At 44.1% G+C, this 21,477-nt stretch overlaps 1 protein-coding gene across 5 annotated transcripts in view; it reads right to left on the bottom strand.

Annotated features, from left to right (window-relative positions):
• Positions 1 to 21,477, bottom strand: part of psd3 (pleckstrin and Sec7 domain containing 3) — a 480,227-nt gene that overhangs the window by 341,842 nt on the left and 116,908 nt on the right. For all 5 annotated transcript variants that reach the window (XM_033021839.1, XM_033021856.1, XM_033021848.1 and 2 more), the window contains one exon: positions 7,874 to 7,985. In XM_033021839.1, the coding sequence (XP_032877730.1) occupies positions 7,874 to 7,985 (112 nt within the window). The remainder of the gene's footprint in view (positions 1 to 7,873; positions 7,986 to 21,477) is intronic.

Below are 21,477 nucleotides of genomic sequence, written 5' to 3'. Positions count from 1 at the left end.
TGTATTCACAGTGCTGGAATGGTATCAAAAAAGCGGTACTTTGCTGCTTCAGGAGATTGGAAGCGCTCATGTTATATTTAAAATGGTACAGATTCTGAGTTTTTGCAGTTCATTTAAATGGTCTTTGACAATATTGAATTATAGGATCATTAGCTGTGCCAAGGGGCTTTTCATCAGACTTACTGCAGCTAATGAGGGCCCAGTTGTTGGGTTAACCTCGGATATCGAATTAGTAAAGGATATCTGTTACACAGGTTTCTCAGGACAAGTACAATGCAGTATGGGAGATTGACATTGTGTAACACTATTTTAACCAGGGGGTTCCAGCTCCATTCTTAGCTTTGATCGGACCTCATTAGGTAGTTATCCTCCTGGCGCTGGTTAGCGCAACAGGTCACTCGCTACATTATTGTGACAGGAGAGGATGATTACATCTGCAAATATATGTACAGTATTTTATGCTATAATTAATTTAAGCAGAGCAGTAGGGGTGTCGGGTTTCAAAATAACTCAAGACGTACCCAGGGATTTCTCGTTATGTGGGGACACACGTATACAACAATACGTCAAGGTCACCAAGAGTCTTTGAGACTCTGAGCTAACTATGATTGTTAATTACAAAAGACGTTATAAGAACCTATCTGCTCAGATCTTGTCAGGTGTTAAAACGGAGTTGAGGTATGCAGGAGTCGATACTGATCTGGATCTCGCTCCACCAAGGCTGCTATAACAGCAGCAGCAAGGGTTAATTACGTTCCGCTGGACCACATCATAACGGGTGTAGTGTGGTCAAAAGAACAATATTTCAAACATGTTATAATAAACCGTTGTTAGACCAGAGGTATTCTCAATTTATTTTATGTTCTGTTATAGGTTCCATCCGGATGAGAGATGTGACTATTATTGTTTATTTAACATGTTTAACATGTTTAAATCTATGTCATGACTGTATGCATTATGAATGTTTTCCCTCATTTTGTCAATGAGGCAGTTGTGGTTGTGTAGACTTGTTTTCTTACGGCATGAAATCACAGAGCTTTGAAATTTTCACGTAGTCACTCACGTGACTCCGAAGTAAAATAATAAGATTAAACGAGAACTTACCAGTTTGAAGCTTGATCTTTATTTTATGAGGAGTTACGATGAGGGAATAAGTGCCCTCCGCTCCCAGCCCTTGTTGAGCTCATCTGGTAGTTGTAGTCTTTTTATATCTTACTATCATACTTCAGTCACTGTTATTATTATCTGTGATTTCACACCGCTGCTTTGAAGATTGACGCACGTGCGGCTGAACGGGCCTTCACGTATTCCCGCATCGTAACTCCTCATAAAATAAAGATCAAACTTCAAACTGGTAAGTTCTAGTTTAATCTTACTATTTTCTGTGACATGTCACATGTGATAATCATTTCTCTCTCTCTCTCTCAGAATGCACTATTTTGAGGAGGTAATGTGCAATTAGTTTTTCAGCCCCAACAAGCAGCTTTCAAAAGTTGTTTCAGCATGAATGTTACAGAAAATAAAGAATGCAGAGCCCACTTGGAAATTGGAACTATGTTTCCATGGTGACGCTTTGAATTTCATTACTCCGATTTCTTTCTTATCACAAAAGCAAGTACCATCAATTTATTCAATTCAATTTTGAAAGTCTTGCTTTTTGTAAAATTAAATTTACTTTGTGTCCATTTGAGTTTAATAAATTGGCTCAAATAAATGTCACAAGACCATGTGGAGATGGTGATGGCTGTGCTTTCTGTAACATTACACACACACTCCAGAAAGCATTTTGTGTAGGAAGGAACTGCAGATGCTGGTTTAAACCGAAGATGGACACAAAATGCTGGAGTAAAAAGGCAGCATCCCTGGAGAGAAGGAATGAAGAAGGGTCTACAGAGATGCTACCTGTCCCGCTGAGTTACTCCAGCAATTTGTGCCTAGCATTTCATTTGATAAAAGACTACATTTTAATCTATTGGTTTTCATGATCAGAGGATTTTTCAAAGCACTACCCTAATGAAATTGTTTTGGTACAAAATCAACTAATATGCACACAAATATTTCCCACATACAGCTCTCTGATAATGACAAGATCATCTGCTTTTAACATTTTGATTTTGATGCCAGAGAGATCTCCGCTGATCTGCTTCATAAGAGCGCCCTGGGATCTTTAAACCAACTTGGTAACACAGTTGGGCCTTGGTTTAACATTTCATTCAAGTCCAAGGTAGACACAAAATGCTGGAGTAACTCAACGGTTGAGGCAGCATCTCTGGAGAGAAGGAATGGGCGACGTTTCGGGTCGAGATCCTTCTTCAGACTGATGTCATGGGAGGGGGTGGGACAAAGAGGGTTGGAGACAGTAAGACCAGTGGGAGAACGGGGAAGGGTTGAGGGAGAAAGCAAGGGCTATCTGAAATTAGAGAAGTCAATGTTCATACCGTTGGGGCCAGTGTACGCTTGGAACAAGGATTGTTCGACGTACCCTACAAAGAGGCAGGCATAACTCGGGCCCATGCGAGTGCCTGGATTTGGAGGAAGTGGGAGGAGTCGAAGGAGAAGTTGTTGAGGGTAAGGACCAGCTCTGCTAGGCGGAGGATAGTATTGGTAGACGGAAACTGGCTGGTTCTGCGGTCGAGGAAGAAACGGAGGGCTTTAAGACCCTCCTGGTGGGGGATGGAGGTGTAAAGTGATTGGACAAATCTGTACTCATTGTTACATGGGAACAAGTCAAGATTTGTATGCCTACGTTAAGGATATGGACTTGAATCCACAACCTTTTGGATCAAGAGAAAGACTACTACCCAGTAAGCCAACACAGTGGCACAGCTCGTAGAATTGCTTCCTCACAACACAAGAGATCCAGGTTCAATCCTGACCTTGGGTGCTGTCTGAGTGAAGTTTGCATGTTCTCCCTGCGATGGCATGGGTTTCCACCAGGTGCTCTGGTTTGCTCCCACTTCCCAAAGGTGTGCAGATCAGTAAATTAATTGGCCACTGTAAATTATTCCAAGTGAGTAAGTGAGCGGTAGAATATGAGAGAGTGGAAGAGAATGTGATTCGTACAGCCTAGTGTAAACTGGGTGGTTGATGGGCAGCGTAGATTTAATGGACTGAAGCAACTGGTTCCATTTTGTGTTTATGAATGACTGTGGGACAACAAATTCTCTGTCATTCTATCATGTGTGTTTACGCCCACACGTCTATTGAACCTCTACCGTGTCCAGTAGAGAGCATTGTGGCGCCACCTGGTGGTTAGCTCACTTACTGAGCATCTCCCCGGCACTAGGACCGGCAGGGTCATGTGACTGTGTTTGGTGGGAAGGAGTCGTCACGTGGTTTAGGGGTGTGCCCTGGTATATATTCAGAACTCTGGGAGAACCCTCCCCAGACGTGTGTGTTCTCTGTATTACTCAATGAAGATTACTTTGATTCACAACGCTTGGCTCGCTATAGTATATTGACTGTTTGCCTGGTTTGGCATCTCGAATGCCCAGGAGTGAAGGAGATGGCAAAAAAAGTGATAAATATTGCCCTGGTCCATCACGGGTACTGACCTCCCCACCATCAAAGAGATCTTGAGGAGTTGCTGTCTCAAATGGGCATCCGGCATCATCAAGGACCCACACCACCCTGTCCATGCTCTCATTTCACTCCTGCCATCAGGAAGAAGGTACAGGAGCCTGAAAACTGTAACGTCCAGATTCAGGAGCAGGTTCTTCCCAACAACCTTAAGGTGATTAAACACTGCAACCTCCAACTAAGCTCCCAGCAACATAAACATGGGGGACATCATTTTTGTCTTTGCACTATTATTGTTTGAATTTTCATATACTGAACTTTTTTGGTGTTAAGATGGTGTTTACAGATAAACTATGTTCACACATCTGTATCGCCGCTGCAGGAAAGAATTTCATTGTACCGTTTTGGAACATATTCCAATAAAACACTTTTGACTTGACTGAAGGACCAATGACAAATTGACAAATGTAGTATTCAAGATTGATTGACATTATCTCATTCTTTCATTTTAGATTTTGTGCTTCAAAAATAATGTACATGGACAATCTATAATCTACAAACTGATCAGCTGTAAAATAACTGTGGATGAGAACATTTCTGCGTGTGAAATGCAATAAGTGATTCGGAGATCGACTCGAATCCCATCTTTACACATGACTCTGTTGATGTACCATCAGGCAATTGTAAACACTCTATATTCGTGCCAGGATCATGTTTCCTATCGAGCTTAAATATATAAATATTATTATGGCAATAAAACACTCTTGACTTGACTCTTGACATTGACACCTGCTGTCTGCGAGAAATATATTCTATTCTTAAGAGCTTTATCCAACCAATTATTTCTACAACTTAAGCACCCCATCTCACAGTAAGAGGTCACTCCACCGCATGCACCACCGACTGGTACCATAGGTGGCGCTAGGTGGCACAAGTCCCCAGTATTCGGACTGGGTAGTACATGCTCCACCTGGGCTTATGCCACCAACAACCAGCATGAACAGCACAGTGGCACAGTAGTAAAGTTGCTGCCTAACAACGCCAAAGATCCAGGTTCAAACCTGACCTCAGATATTGTCCGTACGTAGTCTGTACGTTCTCCCTGTGACCGTGCAGGTTTCCTCCAGGTGCTCTAGCTTCCTCCCACATTCCAAAGAAATGCAGGTTTGCGGTTTAATTGGTTTCTGTAAATTTCCCTAATGTGTAGGATGGAACTAGTGTACAGGTGATTGCTGGTCAGCGAGGACTCGATGGGCCGAAGGACCTGTTTCAACGCTGTATCTCCAAACTGAGCGAGGACTCGAGGGGCCGAAGGACCTGCTTCCACGCTGTATCTCTATATTGAACTAAACTGAAGCTGACACCCATTGCTGCTGAGGGCAGAATGCACATCATTAGCCAACCCATATCCAGAAACCCTCCGTACCAACACAAAGCACTGACTTTTTTGGACGGAGGGTTATCAACCCGCAACTTCAAACTCTGTTATGACCATAGATGCTGCCTGAGCCGTTGCCACTAACTCCAATTTTCATTCCAGATTTCCAGGATCTAAGTATCTAAACATAAATTGTAAATCTCTAAATTAGTTAAGCCGGGTCCGCACCGACTAACAATCACCTGTACACTATCGCACACACTACGGACAATATGCATAAGCCAATTAACCTACAAACCTGCACATCTTTGGAGTGTGGGATAAAATCGGAGCATCTGGGGAAAACCATACGGTCACAGGAAGAACGTACAAACTCCATACAGACAGCACGCTGGTCTCTGGTGCTGTGATGCAGCAACTCTCTCGCTGCTCCACTGTACCGGTCCTTTATTCCATACAAATGTTTTATAGAATATCTCCATTCAGTGAGTGTGACCCTGAGCTTCTCGCTGCCTGTCACTTGGTTTCTCCATCCTACTCCCACTCTTACACTGTGCCAGTGAAGCCTATTTCACGTTCTCACAAACATATCTTACAGCTGGTTATATAATAGCATTCAAACATCAATATTAAGCTAAGAATTTTAGAAAATTATTCTGCTCTTCCCTTTTGCAAATGCTTTTGTTTCCTGCCCCTTTATTAGTCACTCGGACCTTTTGTCATCCAACCTCCCCCAAATCCCAGCTCACAGACCTTACACTAGGCATTCTCCTCCACTTTCTATTTTAGCTGCAATTTAACACTTTGTTTATCTGTTCAATTCTGGCAAAAGATCATCAATCTGAAATGCTAACTCTCGATCTCCTCAGAAGCCACCTAATCTGCTGAGCATTCTTGCCAATTTTCATTTTTGTCCAGAATCTGCAATATTTTGCTTCTTTCTAAATGCAATCTGTTCCTTGATATTGTTAATCACTACATTTTGACAAACCCATTTAAATAGCAGCTTTTATTTCTTCCAGGGAAGTCAAGGGTGGAGTAGGGGTTGAGTTGCTGCCTTACAGCGTCAGAAACCCCAGTTCGATCCTGACTATGGGTGTTGTCTGCACAGAGTTTGTAAGTTCTCCCTGTGACTGCGTGGGTTTTCTCAGGGTGCACTGGTTTCCTCCCGCAGTCCAAAAATGTACAGGTTTGTTAGTTAATTTTGATTTGGTAAAATTGTAAATTGTCCATTGTGTGTTGGATAGTGTTAATGTGCGGAGATCACTGGTCGGCGCAGATACGGTGGGTCAAAGCGCGTGTTTCCACTCTAAACTATACTGAAGTTCCAAAGGGTGGTAAATCTGCAGAATTCCTTGCCGCAGGAGGCTCTGGAGGCCAAGTCAGCGGACATATTTAAGGCAGAGATTGATAGAATCTTGATTACTACGGGTGTCAGGGGTTATGGGGAGAAGGCAGGAGAATGGGGTTAGGAGGGAGAAATTGATCAGCCATGATTGAATGGCAGAGTAGACGTGATGGGTCAAATGGCCAAATTCTGCTCCTAACACTTATGATCTTATGACCTCCAAAGTCTCCAAAGGGCAAGAGGTTATAAGTATTTTCTGATAAAGTAACTAATGATGCGAAACTCCAATAAAACATTACACTAATCTTCAAACTTCCCCAGTTGTGCATCACATCTGGTAGCTCAGCTGCAGTGAAAAAGCATCAGCATCCCCTCATACCTGGTTATACACATCAGCGATGGCAGCCTCGCCAACGCTCTGTCTGTCTTCTCATCTTTTTTGTTATTTTCAGTGTGTTTTAAAAGTATGTGTAAATGTTCTCTGGTTTGTTTTATGTGGGGGGTGGGAGAGGGGGGTCGGGGGAAACTTTATTTTAATCTCTAACCTTACCAGAGATGCGATTGTTTTCCTGGCTAATAAAGTATGATTATGATCTAATCTACACTGTAAAAATATGGGTGATTCGTGTTCAACCTCAGAAGTTATGGAAAAATACAGCATAATCCTACTCTTGCCACAGAGAAGTATTCAAGTGGGGATGGTATTCAGCTCTGTTTCTTGGCACACTACCCAAATCCCTATACTTGCCATGGTTATTAATTTTTCAATATTCTTCTTTATATAACCTATCAGCCAGGAATCACATCAGGATTTTGCTCACCAGGTCATGTTTTTAAGTTTTAGTTTTAGAGATACAGCGTGGAAACAGGCCCTTCGGCCCACTAAGTCCGTGGCAAACAATGATCACCAGTACACTGATTCTATCCTAGACACAATAGGGACAATTTACAGAAGCTGATTAATCTGCCAACCTGCACGTCTTTGGAATGTGGGGGTAAACAGGAGCACCCAGAGAAAACCCATGCAGTCAGAAAATGTGCAAACTCTGTACAGACAGCACCCGTAGTCAGGATCGAATCCAGGTCCCTGGCGCTGTAAGGAAGCAACTCTACCACTGTGCCACTCAGCTGCCCGTCAGGTTCCTATTAAATCTTTCCCCCCCACCTCACCTTAAACCTTTGTCTGTTTTTGATTCCCCTACGCAGGGTAAAAGATATTGTGCATTTACCCTATCTATTCCCCTCATAATCTTATACACCACTATAAGATCAACTCTTATCCTCCTGCGCTCCAAGCAATAAGGTCCTAGCCTGCTCAACCTCTCCCTATAGCTCATGCCCTCAGGCCCTGGCAACATCCTAGTAAATCTTCTCTGCACCCTTTCCAGCTTAATAACTTCTTAACAGAGTGACCTGATCTGAACACAATACTTGAAATGTGGCCTCACCGATGACTTTTACAACTGTAACCTGCCAACTTCTATACCCAATAAAAGATAGAACTTTGAAATTTGCCTTAGACTTGGCATAACCAACATGGCCCAAGGTCTTTTCAGAAGATCAAATAAAACAATCCATTTCCACTCAATGACAAAACACACTCACTGGCATTCCTACTCGTATCTTACCCCTTTCCAAAGAGTTGTCTTCTGTAGGTGTTCCAAATAAAAATTGATATTTAGCCTTTGCGACACTCTGTGCGTGTGGCGACGTCTTGTTGATCCAGACAAATGTCTCAGTCTGAGGAGGGAGAGGAAAGGCGAAACATCATTAGGAAAACAAAATAGATTTAAATTTTCATGTTCATGTCATAGGAACAAAATTAGACCATTCATCTCATTGAGTGTACTCCTTCATTCAATCATGGCTGATCTATCTGTCTCTCTCAACCCCATTCTCCTGCCTTCTCGCCATAACCTTTGACACGCTTAGTAATCAACAATCTGTCAATCTCACCCTTAAAAATACCCAATCACTTGGCCTCCACAATCGTCTGTGGCAATGAATTCCACAGATTCACCACCCTCTGACTAAAGAAATTCCTCCTCATCTCCTTTCTAAAGGTACATCCTTTTATTCTGCGTCCTCTAGTCCTAGACTCACCCACTAGTGGAAACAGCCTTTCCACATCCACTCTCCAGGCTTTTCACTATTTGGTAAGTTTCAATGAGTTTTCACTCATCCTTCTAAACTCCAGTGAGTGCAGGCCCAGTGGCGTCAAACGTGCATCAAGCACCAATTTTCTTCACGTTTTTAATTAGTTCAGAACAGCCCGAAGTTTATGTACAGCCAACGAATCCTTATCAGAATGGAGTTACTGTGGTAACGTCAAAATGAAGCTGAAATGATCTTCAAGAAAACAGCAATTATTTTGCAAATTCCAGTTGTCATCAGAACAGAAGCCGACTGACACTCCTCAATAGATAAACAGTCATTCCAATTTATTTAAAAAGACATGCATAGGCAAACAAGCATGCACACATGATTTACATTAGACATATAAACAGAATCACATAAGCAAACAAGAACACAAGCAGGTACACAGAGAGCAACATAAACAAACATGCATGTACACATGCAGACACACGCATATACACAGAGGTAAACGCAGGCACGCATAAGAAAACGCGCATTCACACACGAAAACCGAGACATGCATAAGCAAACAAGCATGCACACAGATGCATGCAAGCACAACCACATGCAAATGCAAAGACACGCAGATTGAACGTTTCTCTTCTAAGGCATTGCAAAGAGCTGGTCTAACTATTTTGCCTCCAGCTGGCCCCTGTGTTGCAGAGGGGTTCCATTACTGGACAATAGTGCATAAGACGATTTTCCTTTACGGGATGCCATGTCATTTGTGCATACATCAAGAAATGAGAGTTATTTACTTTTTCAGCATTAAGTCTGTCAAAGCAAACTTTATTCCATATCTCAATTTTTTGGGTAATGAGTTGTGAAATCTGTAAGGACAAATGTTTGTAACCTGAACAGCTGTAATCCAGGGCGCACGGGACACAATTTCCAGAAGATGCTGCAACAGGCATTCAATTTTTCTGCTGCCTTTTAACAATCCTCTCCCTGACAACAGCACCACAAGTTCCCAGCCCCCTCCACCAACGATTCAGAAAGGGAAAAATCATTGCCACGTCTGCAAAGTCCTGCCAAGACTTTAACGATGACTCGCTTGGAATCGTGTAAACTTTTTTTGTGGATCTCCTCAGACTCAGGGTCTACAGCTGAAGTGCTATTTTTTACATCGACATTTAAACCCCTGCTGCAACGTATTTATTGTAAACTATATGAAAAATGCGAAATCATGAGCTGAACTTTTTTCCACATCTGCTCCACGACAGAAAAACAAACAAGGGTTTTGCTATTTGAAATGCTTTCTGCAAACCTTCAGTCAATTCATGCACTGGAAGATACTGGGGCAAACGGATCAGGATTTATGCTGACACAGGGAACAGCAGATGCTGGAATATTGCATTAAATTCAGATTTCGGTAGTTTCTTCCCAGCTGTTATCAGACAACTGAACCATCCTACTAACAACTAGAGAACGATCCTTGCCTACTATCTACCTCACTGGATACACTCAGACTACCATTGATCGAACTTTACTGGGCTTTATCTTGCCCTAAACATTATCCACTTTATCCTGTATCTGTACACTGTGGACTGCGCGGTTGTAAGCATGTGCGGTCATTCCGCTGATTGGATAGTGCGCAACAAAAAGCTTTTCACTGTACCTCGACACACATGACGATAAATTAAATGAAACTAAACTAACACAAAGTGCCGGAGTAACTCAGCGGGTTAGGCAGCATGTCTGTAGGACATGGAAAGCTACGTTTCAGGTTGGGACCCTTCGTCAGACTCAAGATTTACGTTGGTACCGTCCAACTGGAGATGGCTGTGAATATTGCCACTAACAGCAGAGTTCCAAGCTCAGGAGGCAGGGGGGAATCGCCCTCAATAATGGCATGAAGTCCAGCACATAGTACATCCTCTTTCCTACAGTCAGGAATGAGTTTGCCCAGGCTCAGACTGAAAGAATTACCATCTGGGAGAATTATCTGAAGGCCGTATGCATTTGCCTCCCACGTGAATTGTTGCTTTGAAGAAATGAGGAGTCCAACTCAGGCTAAATAATTAAGATGGTCTTCTCGTATTCAAAGAGCCATTTCTACAGAGGAAGCAATCCTCATATTACCCGTGCCAGTTTAAAGCAATAGCACATTTCAACTTAGCCACAAACTCATCTGGATCTTATTTTCGCTGGCCGATCACATGTGGAGAACAGTTACTTCATGTAATTATTTCGTTTTTTGAGGGTGGATGATTTCTCGCACAATCTGGCCGCTCACCTTATCACAATGATTGAGGAGCTGGTGTACCAACCAGCACAATCTCAATGTTAATGGGCCGGGTCGTGATGCCTGATTTATCAATTCCAACTGTGCAGTCAGTCCGTGGGACTGAAGCAAGTCCCGGACATTTCACAGGCAAGCTGTAAGTCCAGAACTTGCCTAACACCACTTAATCTGTCACTGCTTTCCACCTCCAGAGTCAGTCTAAAGTCCAGAGGTGAAACCCAGTCCTGAAAGGATTCTCCAGCATTACACTCAAGGGGAGAGGTGCAAGATTTAACATGAACCCGAGGGACAATGTTTGCACTCAGAGGTCGAACTGCCAGAGGAGGCAGTTGAGGCAGGTACTATAACAACATTTCACAGATATTTGGACAGGATACATGGATGGGAAAGGTTTAAAGAGATATTGGCCAAACACAGGCAGGTGGGACGAGTGTAGATAGGGCAGCTTGGTCAGCATGGGCAAGTTGAGCTCAAGGGCCTATTTCCATGCTGTGTGCCTCTAGGGTGGTGGTTATATGGAATGAATTGCCGTAGGTACATGATACAGGTACATGGATGGGAAAGATTTAGAGGGATATGGGACAAACGCGGACAAGTGGGATGAGCTCAGACGGGGCATCTTGTTTGGTGTGGACAAGTTGGGCTGAAGAGCCTGGTTCCGTGCTCTGTGACCCTATTATTCCATCATCTGAAAAGGATGAGAGACCCCATTTATTTCAATGGGGATTCTTGGGCTGTAGAATCAGAATGGCAGGCGAGTTTGTTTCCAAATATTCTTTGAAGTGGTTTTATGCATTCTTAATAAACTATTAATGAACTATGCATTTACATTTTTTATAGCAGTAAAGTTTTCAGAAACTGTTACATTTCTTGACAAGTTTGAAAGAAGACAGGTTCAGTCATTCTTTTGATTTCTCACAATGGCTGTCAGGCCATTGCTGGAGGTGGGAGCTCCGACATATTCCACCTGGGGCTTGCTTGGTGTTGATATCTCACTGTGTCATAGAGTCATAGAATGATACAGTGTGGAAACAGCCCATTCGGCCCAACTTGCCCACGCCAACCAACATGTCCCATCTACACTAGTCCCACCTGCCTGTGTTTGGACCATATCCCTCTAAACCTGTCCTATCCATGTACCTGTCTAACTGTTTCTTTAATGTTGTGATAGTCCCTGCCTCAACTACCTCCTCCGGCAGCTCCTTCTATACACCCACCACATATTGTGTGAAAAGATTACCCCTCAGATTCCTGTTAAATTTTCCCCCTTCACCTTAAATATCTCTTTGCCTTCACAAGATGGCACCGGACTTGGGCGGCTTTTTGCCTGCTCTTCCCAGGGAAACATCTACCCCCATCCGGTACAATCGCTGCATCCTTCTAAATCTTCTCAATCTCTCATACTTGAAACGGAATTTATTGTATTGAGGTATTTATTTGTTTAGTTTAATTTATTATTGTCACATGTACTGAGGTACAGTGTAAAGATGTTTGTTGCGTGCTATCCAGCCAGCAAAAAGGACTATACATGAATACGCTTAAGCCGTCCACAGTGTATAGCTACAGGATAAAGGGAATAATGTTTAGTGCAAGATGAAGTCCAATAAGGCCGATTAATGATAATTTGAAGATCTCCAGTATAGTAGATGGGAGATCAGGACCCTGGTGAGAGAACAGTTCAGTTACCTCATAACAACTGGGAAGAAACTGTCCCTGAAACGTTTTCAAACTACTGTGCCTCTTGCCTGATGGGAGAGGGGAGAAGAGGGCGTGACCGGGGTGAGACTGGTCCTTGATCATGCTGGTGGCCCTGCCAAGGCAGCCCAAAGTGTAGATGGAGTCAATGGAAGGAAGGCAGGTTTGCATGATGGTCTATCCTCGCCTAAGATAGATACAAAGTGCTGGAGTAACTCAGCGTGTCAGGCAGCATCTCTGGAGAAAAAGGATGGGTGACGGTTCGAGTTGGGACCCTTCGTCAGACTGGCCTAGCCTGGCCTAACACCTCCAGGATCGAGAGTTCGGCACGTGTCTATACGAGATCATACACCTTCTCTAGTGGGAAGGTCCTCAGTGTGAAGGATGTTGCGATTGCACTCCAGTTCTGTGAGATCTGTGTTGGCTGCCAAGTCCAATGCAGGACCAACATACAGACATGAGGAGAATGTATCCAGGCATGGGGCCAGACATGTGGCTGGATATTGCTGTGAGTCATCAGCAGGCTCTACTTTGGGAGTTAGAAGATTATTAAGATTAGGAAGGCAAATAATATGTTGGCCTTTAATCTAAGAGGATTTAACAACAAAAAAAGGACATCTTGCTCCAATTATGTAGAGCCTTAATGAAAACGCATTTCAAACACTCTCTGGTTGCAGTCCAGGGGATTTACCTGTGACGGAGGGAGTGTAACATCTCTCCTCAGAGGGCAATTTGTCCTCCCCAGAACGACTTCTGGGTTAGGACATATTAGACAATAGACAATAGGTGCAGGAGTAGGCCATTCGGCCCTTCGAGCCAGCACCGCCACAGAGGCAGACTGGGCAGCTACTCTGTTGAATTTAGAAGGATGAGGGGTGATCTCACCGAAACATCAAAAGTGTTAGTTTAGTTTAGACACACAGCACGAAAGCAGGCCATTCAGCCCGCCAAGACCGCCTCAACCAATGATCCCTGTACACTAACACTATCCAACACACACTAGGGACAATTTGTGATTTTACCAAGCCAATTAGCCTACTAACCTGTATGTCTTTGGAGTGTGGTAGGAAACTAGAGATCCCGGATAAAATCCACGCAAGTCACGGGGAGAACGTACAAACGCCGTACAGACAAGCACCCGTAGTCAGGATCGAACCCGGGTCTCTAGCACTGTAAGGCAGCAACCCTACTGCTGCACCAGCGTGCCGCCCCAAGAACTTTCTTGACAGGGTTGATGCAGGGATAATATTTGCCGTCTGTGGTGCATCAAACCATGGGACAGTCTCAAAATAAGAGGTCAGCCATTCAGGATGGAAGAGAAATTTCTTCATGCAAAGAGTCATGATTTGTTGGAGTTCTCCACCAAGAGGACTCGAAAGGTCTAGTCACCAAATACATTCAAAATAGAGAGTGATACATTTTAAGTGAATAAGAAACATGGGATTAATGAAGGAAAATAACACTCACAAATGATCTTACTAAATGGCAGAACACGTTCAAGGGGCGATATAGCCAGTTTTAGTTAACATTTATGTTCTTAAAAAACATAAGAAATGGGCAGGATGGTGGTGCAGCTGGTAGAGCTGCTTCCTCACGATGCCAGAGATCCAGGTTCAATCCTGACCTCAGGTGCTACCTGTGTGGAGTTTGCACGTTCTCCCTGTGACCGTGTGGGTTTCCTCCGAGTGCTCCGCTTTCCTCCCACATCCCAAAATACGTGCAGGTTTGTAGATTAATTGGCCTCTGTAAAGTGGGATAACATAGAATTGGTGATGGATCGTCAGTGTAGACTTCGTGGGCTAAAGGGCCTGTTGCCATGCTGTATCTCCAAACTCAATAACACTAAACATTCTTTTGGGTGTGTATTCAAATCTCCCCCAAGGTAAGTTATGGTTTGCAAATGATTACAATTAATCTTGTAATCTGTTTCTGGTCGGGACTCACAAAGTCACCTATCCATGTTCTCCAGAGATGCTGCCTGACCTACTTAGTTACTTCAGCACTTTGTGTCCTTTTGCATAACCAAAATCTGCAGTTTTCTAGTACAACTTAGGCCACCAGTATAATCAAGGACAAGTCACATCCAGGCCACTCCATCATCTCCACTCTCCTATCAGGCAAGAAGTACAGACGTATGTAAACGCAAACCTTCAGATTCAGGGACAGTTTCTTCCCATCTGTTATCAGACAACTGAACCATTCTATCAACAACTAGAGAGCGGTCCTGAGATACCATCTACCTCATTGGAGACCCTCGTTCTATCTTTGATCAGACATTACTCGACTTGCACTAAACATTATTCACGTTATTCCCTTTATCATGTATCTGCACACTGCGGATGTAATGATGTAATGTTGTCTTTGAAAGAATGTATTGTTTTTTTCACTAACTGGTTAGGATGCAACAAAAGCTTTTGACTGTACCTCGGTACATGTGACAACAAATTAAACTACAACTCATGGTAAAGCATCCGTTTCGAAAGACTCATCCATTGAAGTATTGTCTTCCTCTGAGAAGGAGATCTAAACCTTATCTGGTACGTTCAACGTGGTCTATCAAAACCCTGTACATTATTTATCGATCATCCTCAGGATGTGGACAGTATTGAATGACTATTTACCCTGATGTTGGTGCTTTGCCATGTCAGGGAATTAAGAATCAACAGCACAGATAGGGCTGAAATCCCACATGGACCAGATTGGAAAGATGGTGGCTACCATTACCAGAAAGACATCTGTGAATCAGATGTTTTTATGTTACAACAATTTATCAAGGTGGCAAGCTTTGTTTTATTCTTATCCTCCATTCCTTTAGAATTTCTTCCCACCCTACATGTTAACTTATGTGAAGTGTGTAAGTGTTAAATTCCTCAAATCTTTCTGAAAATCAGCCTTTACCAGTCTCCTGCCAATTAAAAATGGCCTGCTCTAGCATTCTCCTAACTCTTACTTTCACATTCCCACCCACATCACCATCTGCCATATATTTCCCCAATCACTTCATTTCTCCTTTCCTTTGAAGCCTCTGCTTCCTCACAGCTTACATTCCCACCTAGCTCTGGGTTGCCAGGAAACTTGGATGCCGTCCACTCAGTTCCATCCTCTTGCCATTGATATATAATGCAGATAGCTGAGAGCCAAGCACTCCTGACTCTTGGGCAGCATAGTGGCACCGCAGTAAAATTGCTGCCTTACGGCGCCAGAGACCCGGGTTCAATCCTGACTACGGGTGCTGTCTGTACTGAGTTTGTACATTCTGTCTGTCTGTGCTATAGACACGTACGTTCTCCCTGTGACCGAGTGAGTTCTCCAGGTGCTCTGGTTTACTCCCACACTCAGGTTTGTAAGTTAATTGGCGTCTGTAAAAAAAATTGTAAATTGTCCCTAGTGTGTAGTGTAGAATAGTACCAGTGTACAGGGTGATCGCTGATTGGTATCGTTTGGTTTATTGTTACGTGTACCGAGGTACTGTGAAAGGTTTTTACTGTGTGCTAACCAGTCAGCGGAAAGACAGTACACAATTACAATCGAGCCATTCACGGTGTACAGATACATGATGGCGGGAATAATGTTTAGTGTGAAATAAAGCCAGTAACGTCTGATTAAAGATAGTCCGAGGGTCTCCAATGAGGTAGATAGTAGGTCAGGATTGCTCTCTCGTTGTGGTAGGATGATTCAGTTGCCTGATAACAGCTGGGAAGAAACTGTCCCTGAATCTGGAGGTGTGCGTTTTCACACTTCTATACCATGGCTGGTGCGGACTCAGTGAGCCGCAGTGCCTGTTTCCGTGCTTTATGTCTAAAGACTACTGTAAATTACACACTAGTCATCCCAAAGCATTTTGTGCATACATTAAAAAGTAGGGCAAAATGCAGAAAAGAAAGACCCCTCAAGGACAAAGGAAGGACATCATGCATGGGGTTACAGGAAGTGGACAAAGCACTAAACATGTACTGTGCATCAGTATTCACCAAGGAGAAGGACATGGAGGATAGTGAGATCTTGGAGGGGTTTGCTGTTGATAGAGCATTTTCATATCAAGAAGGAGATGATGAAGGGCCTCTTGAAGAACATTAAGGTCGATATGTTCCCAGAACCTGATGGAATCTATCCCAGGTTATTGAGAAAGGAAAGAGAGATCGAGGAAACCTTGACAGAGATCGTTGAAACCTCTTTAGCTGCAGGTGAGGTCCCAGAGGACTGGAGAATAACTAATATTGTCCCTCTGTTTAAGAAGGACAGAGAGACAAACCAGGAAATCAGAGACTGGTGAGCCTCACATCAGTGGTCGGGAAATTACTGGAGAAGATTAATTGAGATAAAATCTACGCTCAGCGAGAAAACCGTAGACTGTTAGAAAATGATAGCATGGCTTGTCAGAGTTGGTTACTTTAATAAATGTGGTTTCCCCGCTGCTGTCGTAGCTGGATCCCTCATACACGTCTCCTCTGTGTCCCGTAATTCTGCTCTAGCTCCCCATCCCCACAGACGGAACAAGGACAGCGTTCCCCTGGTTCATACCTTTCAACCCACCAGTCTCCACATCCAAAACATAATTCCCGGACATCTCCACCACCTTCAACGTCATTTGGCATCCGCCACATCTTCCCATTCGCATCCCTTTCCGCCTTCTGCAGAGACCGCTCCCTCCGCAATTCATTGGTTCACACATTCATTCCCACCAAAATCACCCCCACCCCACCTCTCCCCTGGTGCATTCACCTAGAACTGCAGGAGATGTAACACCATCCCTACACATCCTCCCACACATCCATCAGGGACCCCTACGGTCCTTCCAAGCGAGTCAGAGGTTCAAGTTCACCTCTAACCTCATCTACTCCATTCAGTGATCCTAACATGGGCTCCTTTACATCGGCGAGACCCAGGGTAGATGCTGCTGAACATTTGCGCTTGTTCTGCCAAGGACTGCTGGATCTCCCGGTTGCTAAGCATTTTAACTGCCTTTCCTATTCTCATACTGACCTTTCTATCCATGGCCTCCTCCATTACCAGAGTGAATCCACATGCAAACTGGTGGTAAAGCACCTCATATTCCACTCGGATAGCTTACAACATAACGGTAAGAACCTTAAATTCTCCAATCTCTCACCTAAAAACTTCATCTAACCAACTTGGAGGGGTTGATGGTGTTGAACGCTGAGCTGTAGTCCATGAACAACAGCCTTGTGTATGTGCTTTCATTGCCCAGCTATTCCAATGCAGAGTAGAGAACCTGTGAGATCGCATCCCCCATTGATCTATTGTGACGAGAGGCAAATTGTAGCGGGTCCAGTTTTTGTTGAGGTCGGAGTTCAGATGCGCCAGAACCAACCTCTCAAAGCACTTCATCACCACAAATGTTAGTGCTATTGGTTGGTGGTCAGATCACTCTTTTTGGGCACGGGCATTACTGGTGCCCTTTTGAAAAGCAGGCGGGAACCTCTGACCCGAGGAAGGAGGGGTTGGAGTTGTCTCCAAAATCGCCAGCCAGTTGGTCCGCACAGGTTTTGAGAAGACGACCAGCTATACCATCGAGTCCAGATGCCAATTAACCGTTCTCTATGTTGCCCTTTCAGGAATACATTTCTCTCTCTTTGAAAGTTACCGTCAAATTTGCTTCCCCCATCCTTCCAAATCCCACGTCTCACCTTAGATCAGCCTCACTATATACTCTTTGTTCTCATCATTTTCCTTTTTGCCTCAGTTGTATGAACTGCTCCCTGATCTTTCTGGCATGGTTACGCTCTGGCTGTCCAATCGAAAGATTTAAATATTTCCATGTTGCAATCTATCCTGTTCTGGAAGGCCTTTTGCTTTCAATGTGGTCACTGAGGAAACTGGTATCCATGGACACCAGTACATTAGTCAACCCAGATCTCTTATTTCAGTGTTGATTCCTTCATGGTGATGCCAGCTGGGTCGGTGACCGAGCATTGTTAATACAATAAAGTATGACTGGCAGCAAGACAATTCCTTCATGATGTGCAAAAACATCCAGCAGACAGGCAAACACTATTCATACTCTGCCTGACAGTGGAGAGAAACAAAGGCTTCCCTTTGCAATGGTGCAACACTTAAAGGACTGGTTTAAATGTGAATGGATTGTGTGATTGAACACAGAACCGTGGAATAGAAACATAGAAAATAGGTGCAGGAGTAGGCCATTCGGCCCTTCGAGCCTGCACCGCCATTCAATATGATCATGGCTGATCATCCAAATCAATATCCCATACCTGCCTTCTCTCCATACCCCCTGATCCCTTTAGCCACAAGGGCCACATCTAACTCCCTCTTAAATATAGCCAATGAACTGGCCTCAACTACCTTCTGTGCAGAGAATTCCACAGACTCTGTGTAAAAAATGATTTTCTCATCTCGGTCCTAAAAGACTTCCCTCTTATCCTTATCTGTGACCCCTTGTTCTGGACTTCCCCAACATCGGGAATAATCTTCCTGCATCTAGCCTGTCCAACCCCTTAAGAATTTCTATATGATACCCCCTCAATCTTCTAAATTCTAGCGTGTACAAGCCGAGTCTATCCAGTCTTTCGTCATATGAATAATATGGAAGAGAAACACACACACTGCGGCCATGCTGGTTTGAATGTGCAATCTCATTCGTTCCATTTTCCTGACTTTTGCTGATAGCCCACCCATTTCCTTTCCGTGTTTGGAAGGAACTGCGGATAGACACAACATGCTGGAGTAACACAGTGGGTGAGGCAGCATCTCTGGAGAGAAGGAATGGGTGACGTTTCGGCTCAAGATCCTTATTCAGACTTCTTCAGGGACTGAAGAAGGATCTGAAGCATTTTATGTTTACCTTTGATTTAAACCAGCATCTGCAGTTCTTTCTTACACAAAGAACTGCAGGTTTACACCACAGATAGACACAAAAATCTGGAGCAACTCGGCGGGACATGCAGCATCTCTGGATGGAAGGAATGGATAATGTATCGGGTCTGAAGAAGGGTCTCGTCCCGAAACGTCACCCATTCCTAAAATACAAAGATTCTGCCTGTCCCGCCGAGTTACTGCAGCTTTTTGTGTAAATTTCCTTTCTATTTCCGATTTGCACTTTCGTTGGACAAAAGGAACAGCCAATGCTGGAATCTTGAGCCGAAAACACAAAGTGCTGGAGTAACTCAGCAGGTCAGGCAGCATCACTGGAGGACATGGATCGGTGATGTTTCGGGTTGGGGCCGTTCTTCAGACTGATTGCGGTGAAGAAGAGAACACTGGAAGAGAAGGGAGATCAGTGCAAAGCCAGACAAGTGATAGGTGGATACAGGTGAGGGGGTCGATTGGCAGATGGGTGGAGTAAATGACAAATGTAAAGGAGACAAGAGGAGTGCAATGTAAAACCAGAGGGGGGGGGGGGGATACAGGTGAAAGGGAATGGAGGAGGGGGTATAGGGGGGCTGGGGAGAGGGGATTGGCAATTGAGTGGAATAAATGACAATGGTAAGAGAAGAAAAGGAAACAAAAGTCTGTGAGATAAGGAGAGAAGAAGCATGAAATGTGAGGCCAGAGGATAGGATTTAGATGGAAGGAGAGTGGGATAAGGGAAAAGGGTGCGCATTAGTGGGGAAATGGTTGTGCATTCAAGTGTGGCACAAGGAAGAGAGGCTGGAGGCGGTAGGTCATGGGTTAGTTACCTGGGCACAGTGGTGCAGCAGTAGAGTTTCTGCCTTACTGCAGCAGAAACCCAGATTTGTTCCTTACTACGGGGTGATGCCTGTATGGTGTTTGCATGTTCGCCCTGTAACCCCGTGGGTTTTCTCTGCGTGCTCCAGTTTCTTCAAATATTTGTGCGTTAATTGGCTTCTGTAAATTGTCACCGGTGTGTGGGGGGCTAAACAAGCGTTTGGGCGGATGCTCAATGGCGCGGCCGCGGTGGGCCAATTGGTCCGTTTCCAAGCTGCATCTGTAAAACTAAAACCTGAAATCTGAAAATGTAACTTTGGGTAAACTGTGTGCTAATCCTAACCTCAAACATGCTGCGAGGGATATTTGGAGATCATCTTTCTCCACGAGACCACATCATGACGAATGGAACAAGTAAAATGAAGGAATCTGTGCCTCATAAAAATGAGGTTCGACATTATTTCCACCCACAGTGTCTACCCCTCCTTCCCAAGAGAGTGAAAGTGCTGAGGTATGGTGGAATGACTTCTGGCAGATTGAGCATATATAAGTCTAACCAGGCATGCAACTGCCTACAGCGTTCAGTTACTGAAAACTCAGAACCATGCACTTCCTTTCATTCACTGAACCATCCCCAGTCTCACTATATGGTAACTGCATTGCTGCCATCTGCAGTAATCTTAACACTCAGTCACCTGCAGCATAGAAGGGGCGCAAAGGAGTGAAGCCTGCAAAACGTGGTGAAAACTGGCCAGTCCATCACGGCTTCTGACATTAGTGTCTCCGCCATAAAGATTTGCATCCACAATTATAATGGAGAAGGACAGCAGAAACTTGGCCCGCTGAAACAAAACCTTTCCCAGTGGAGGAATCACCATGACATCACTGGCAGGGCAGTGTAATTACTGTACAGTATGTTTACATAGGATTTTCCCATTACAAATGCAGGCAGAGGAATTAATAATGGAAAAATAATTTCAGCATATGATATGAAGGTAGGAAATGAATTAAATGTTAGCATCCTGATCCAATTCCCCAACACTCCGCTAACCCAGCTTCAACAAAAGCAATACACACCCTATGTCTGCTCTGGAACAGCAGAGGTTGAGGGGAGACTTGATAGAATATTTTTCCCCCAGGAAGGAAATGTCCAACACTAAAGGGCATAGCAAAAAGGTACACAGCGGCTGTGGAAAGCATCTTGTCCGGAAATATTACAATCTGGTTTGGGAATTGCTCTGCCCAGGGACAAGAAGGCTCTGCAGAGAGTAGTACGTTCGGCCGAACGCACTATGGGAACTTCACTCGCCCCCCTGAGGAACTATACATCAGGAGGTGCAACTCCAGAGCCAATATAATCATGGGAGACCCCTTCCACCCCTGCAACGGACTGTTCCAGCTGCTACGGTCAGGCAAACGCCTCCGTTGCCATGCTGGGAGAACAGAGAGGTTGAGAAGGAGTTTCTTCCCAGAGGCCATTAGGACTGTAAACTCCTATCTCACCAGGGA

The sequence above is a fragment of the Amblyraja radiata genome, chromosome 1, assembly GCF_010909765.2.
Source record: "Amblyraja radiata isolate CabotCenter1 chromosome 1, sAmbRad1.1.pri, whole genome shotgun sequence".
Taxonomy (NCBI): domain Eukaryota; kingdom Metazoa; phylum Chordata; class Chondrichthyes; order Rajiformes; family Rajidae; genus Amblyraja; species Amblyraja radiata.
This window is presented reverse-complemented; position numbering and strand designations above follow the sequence as displayed.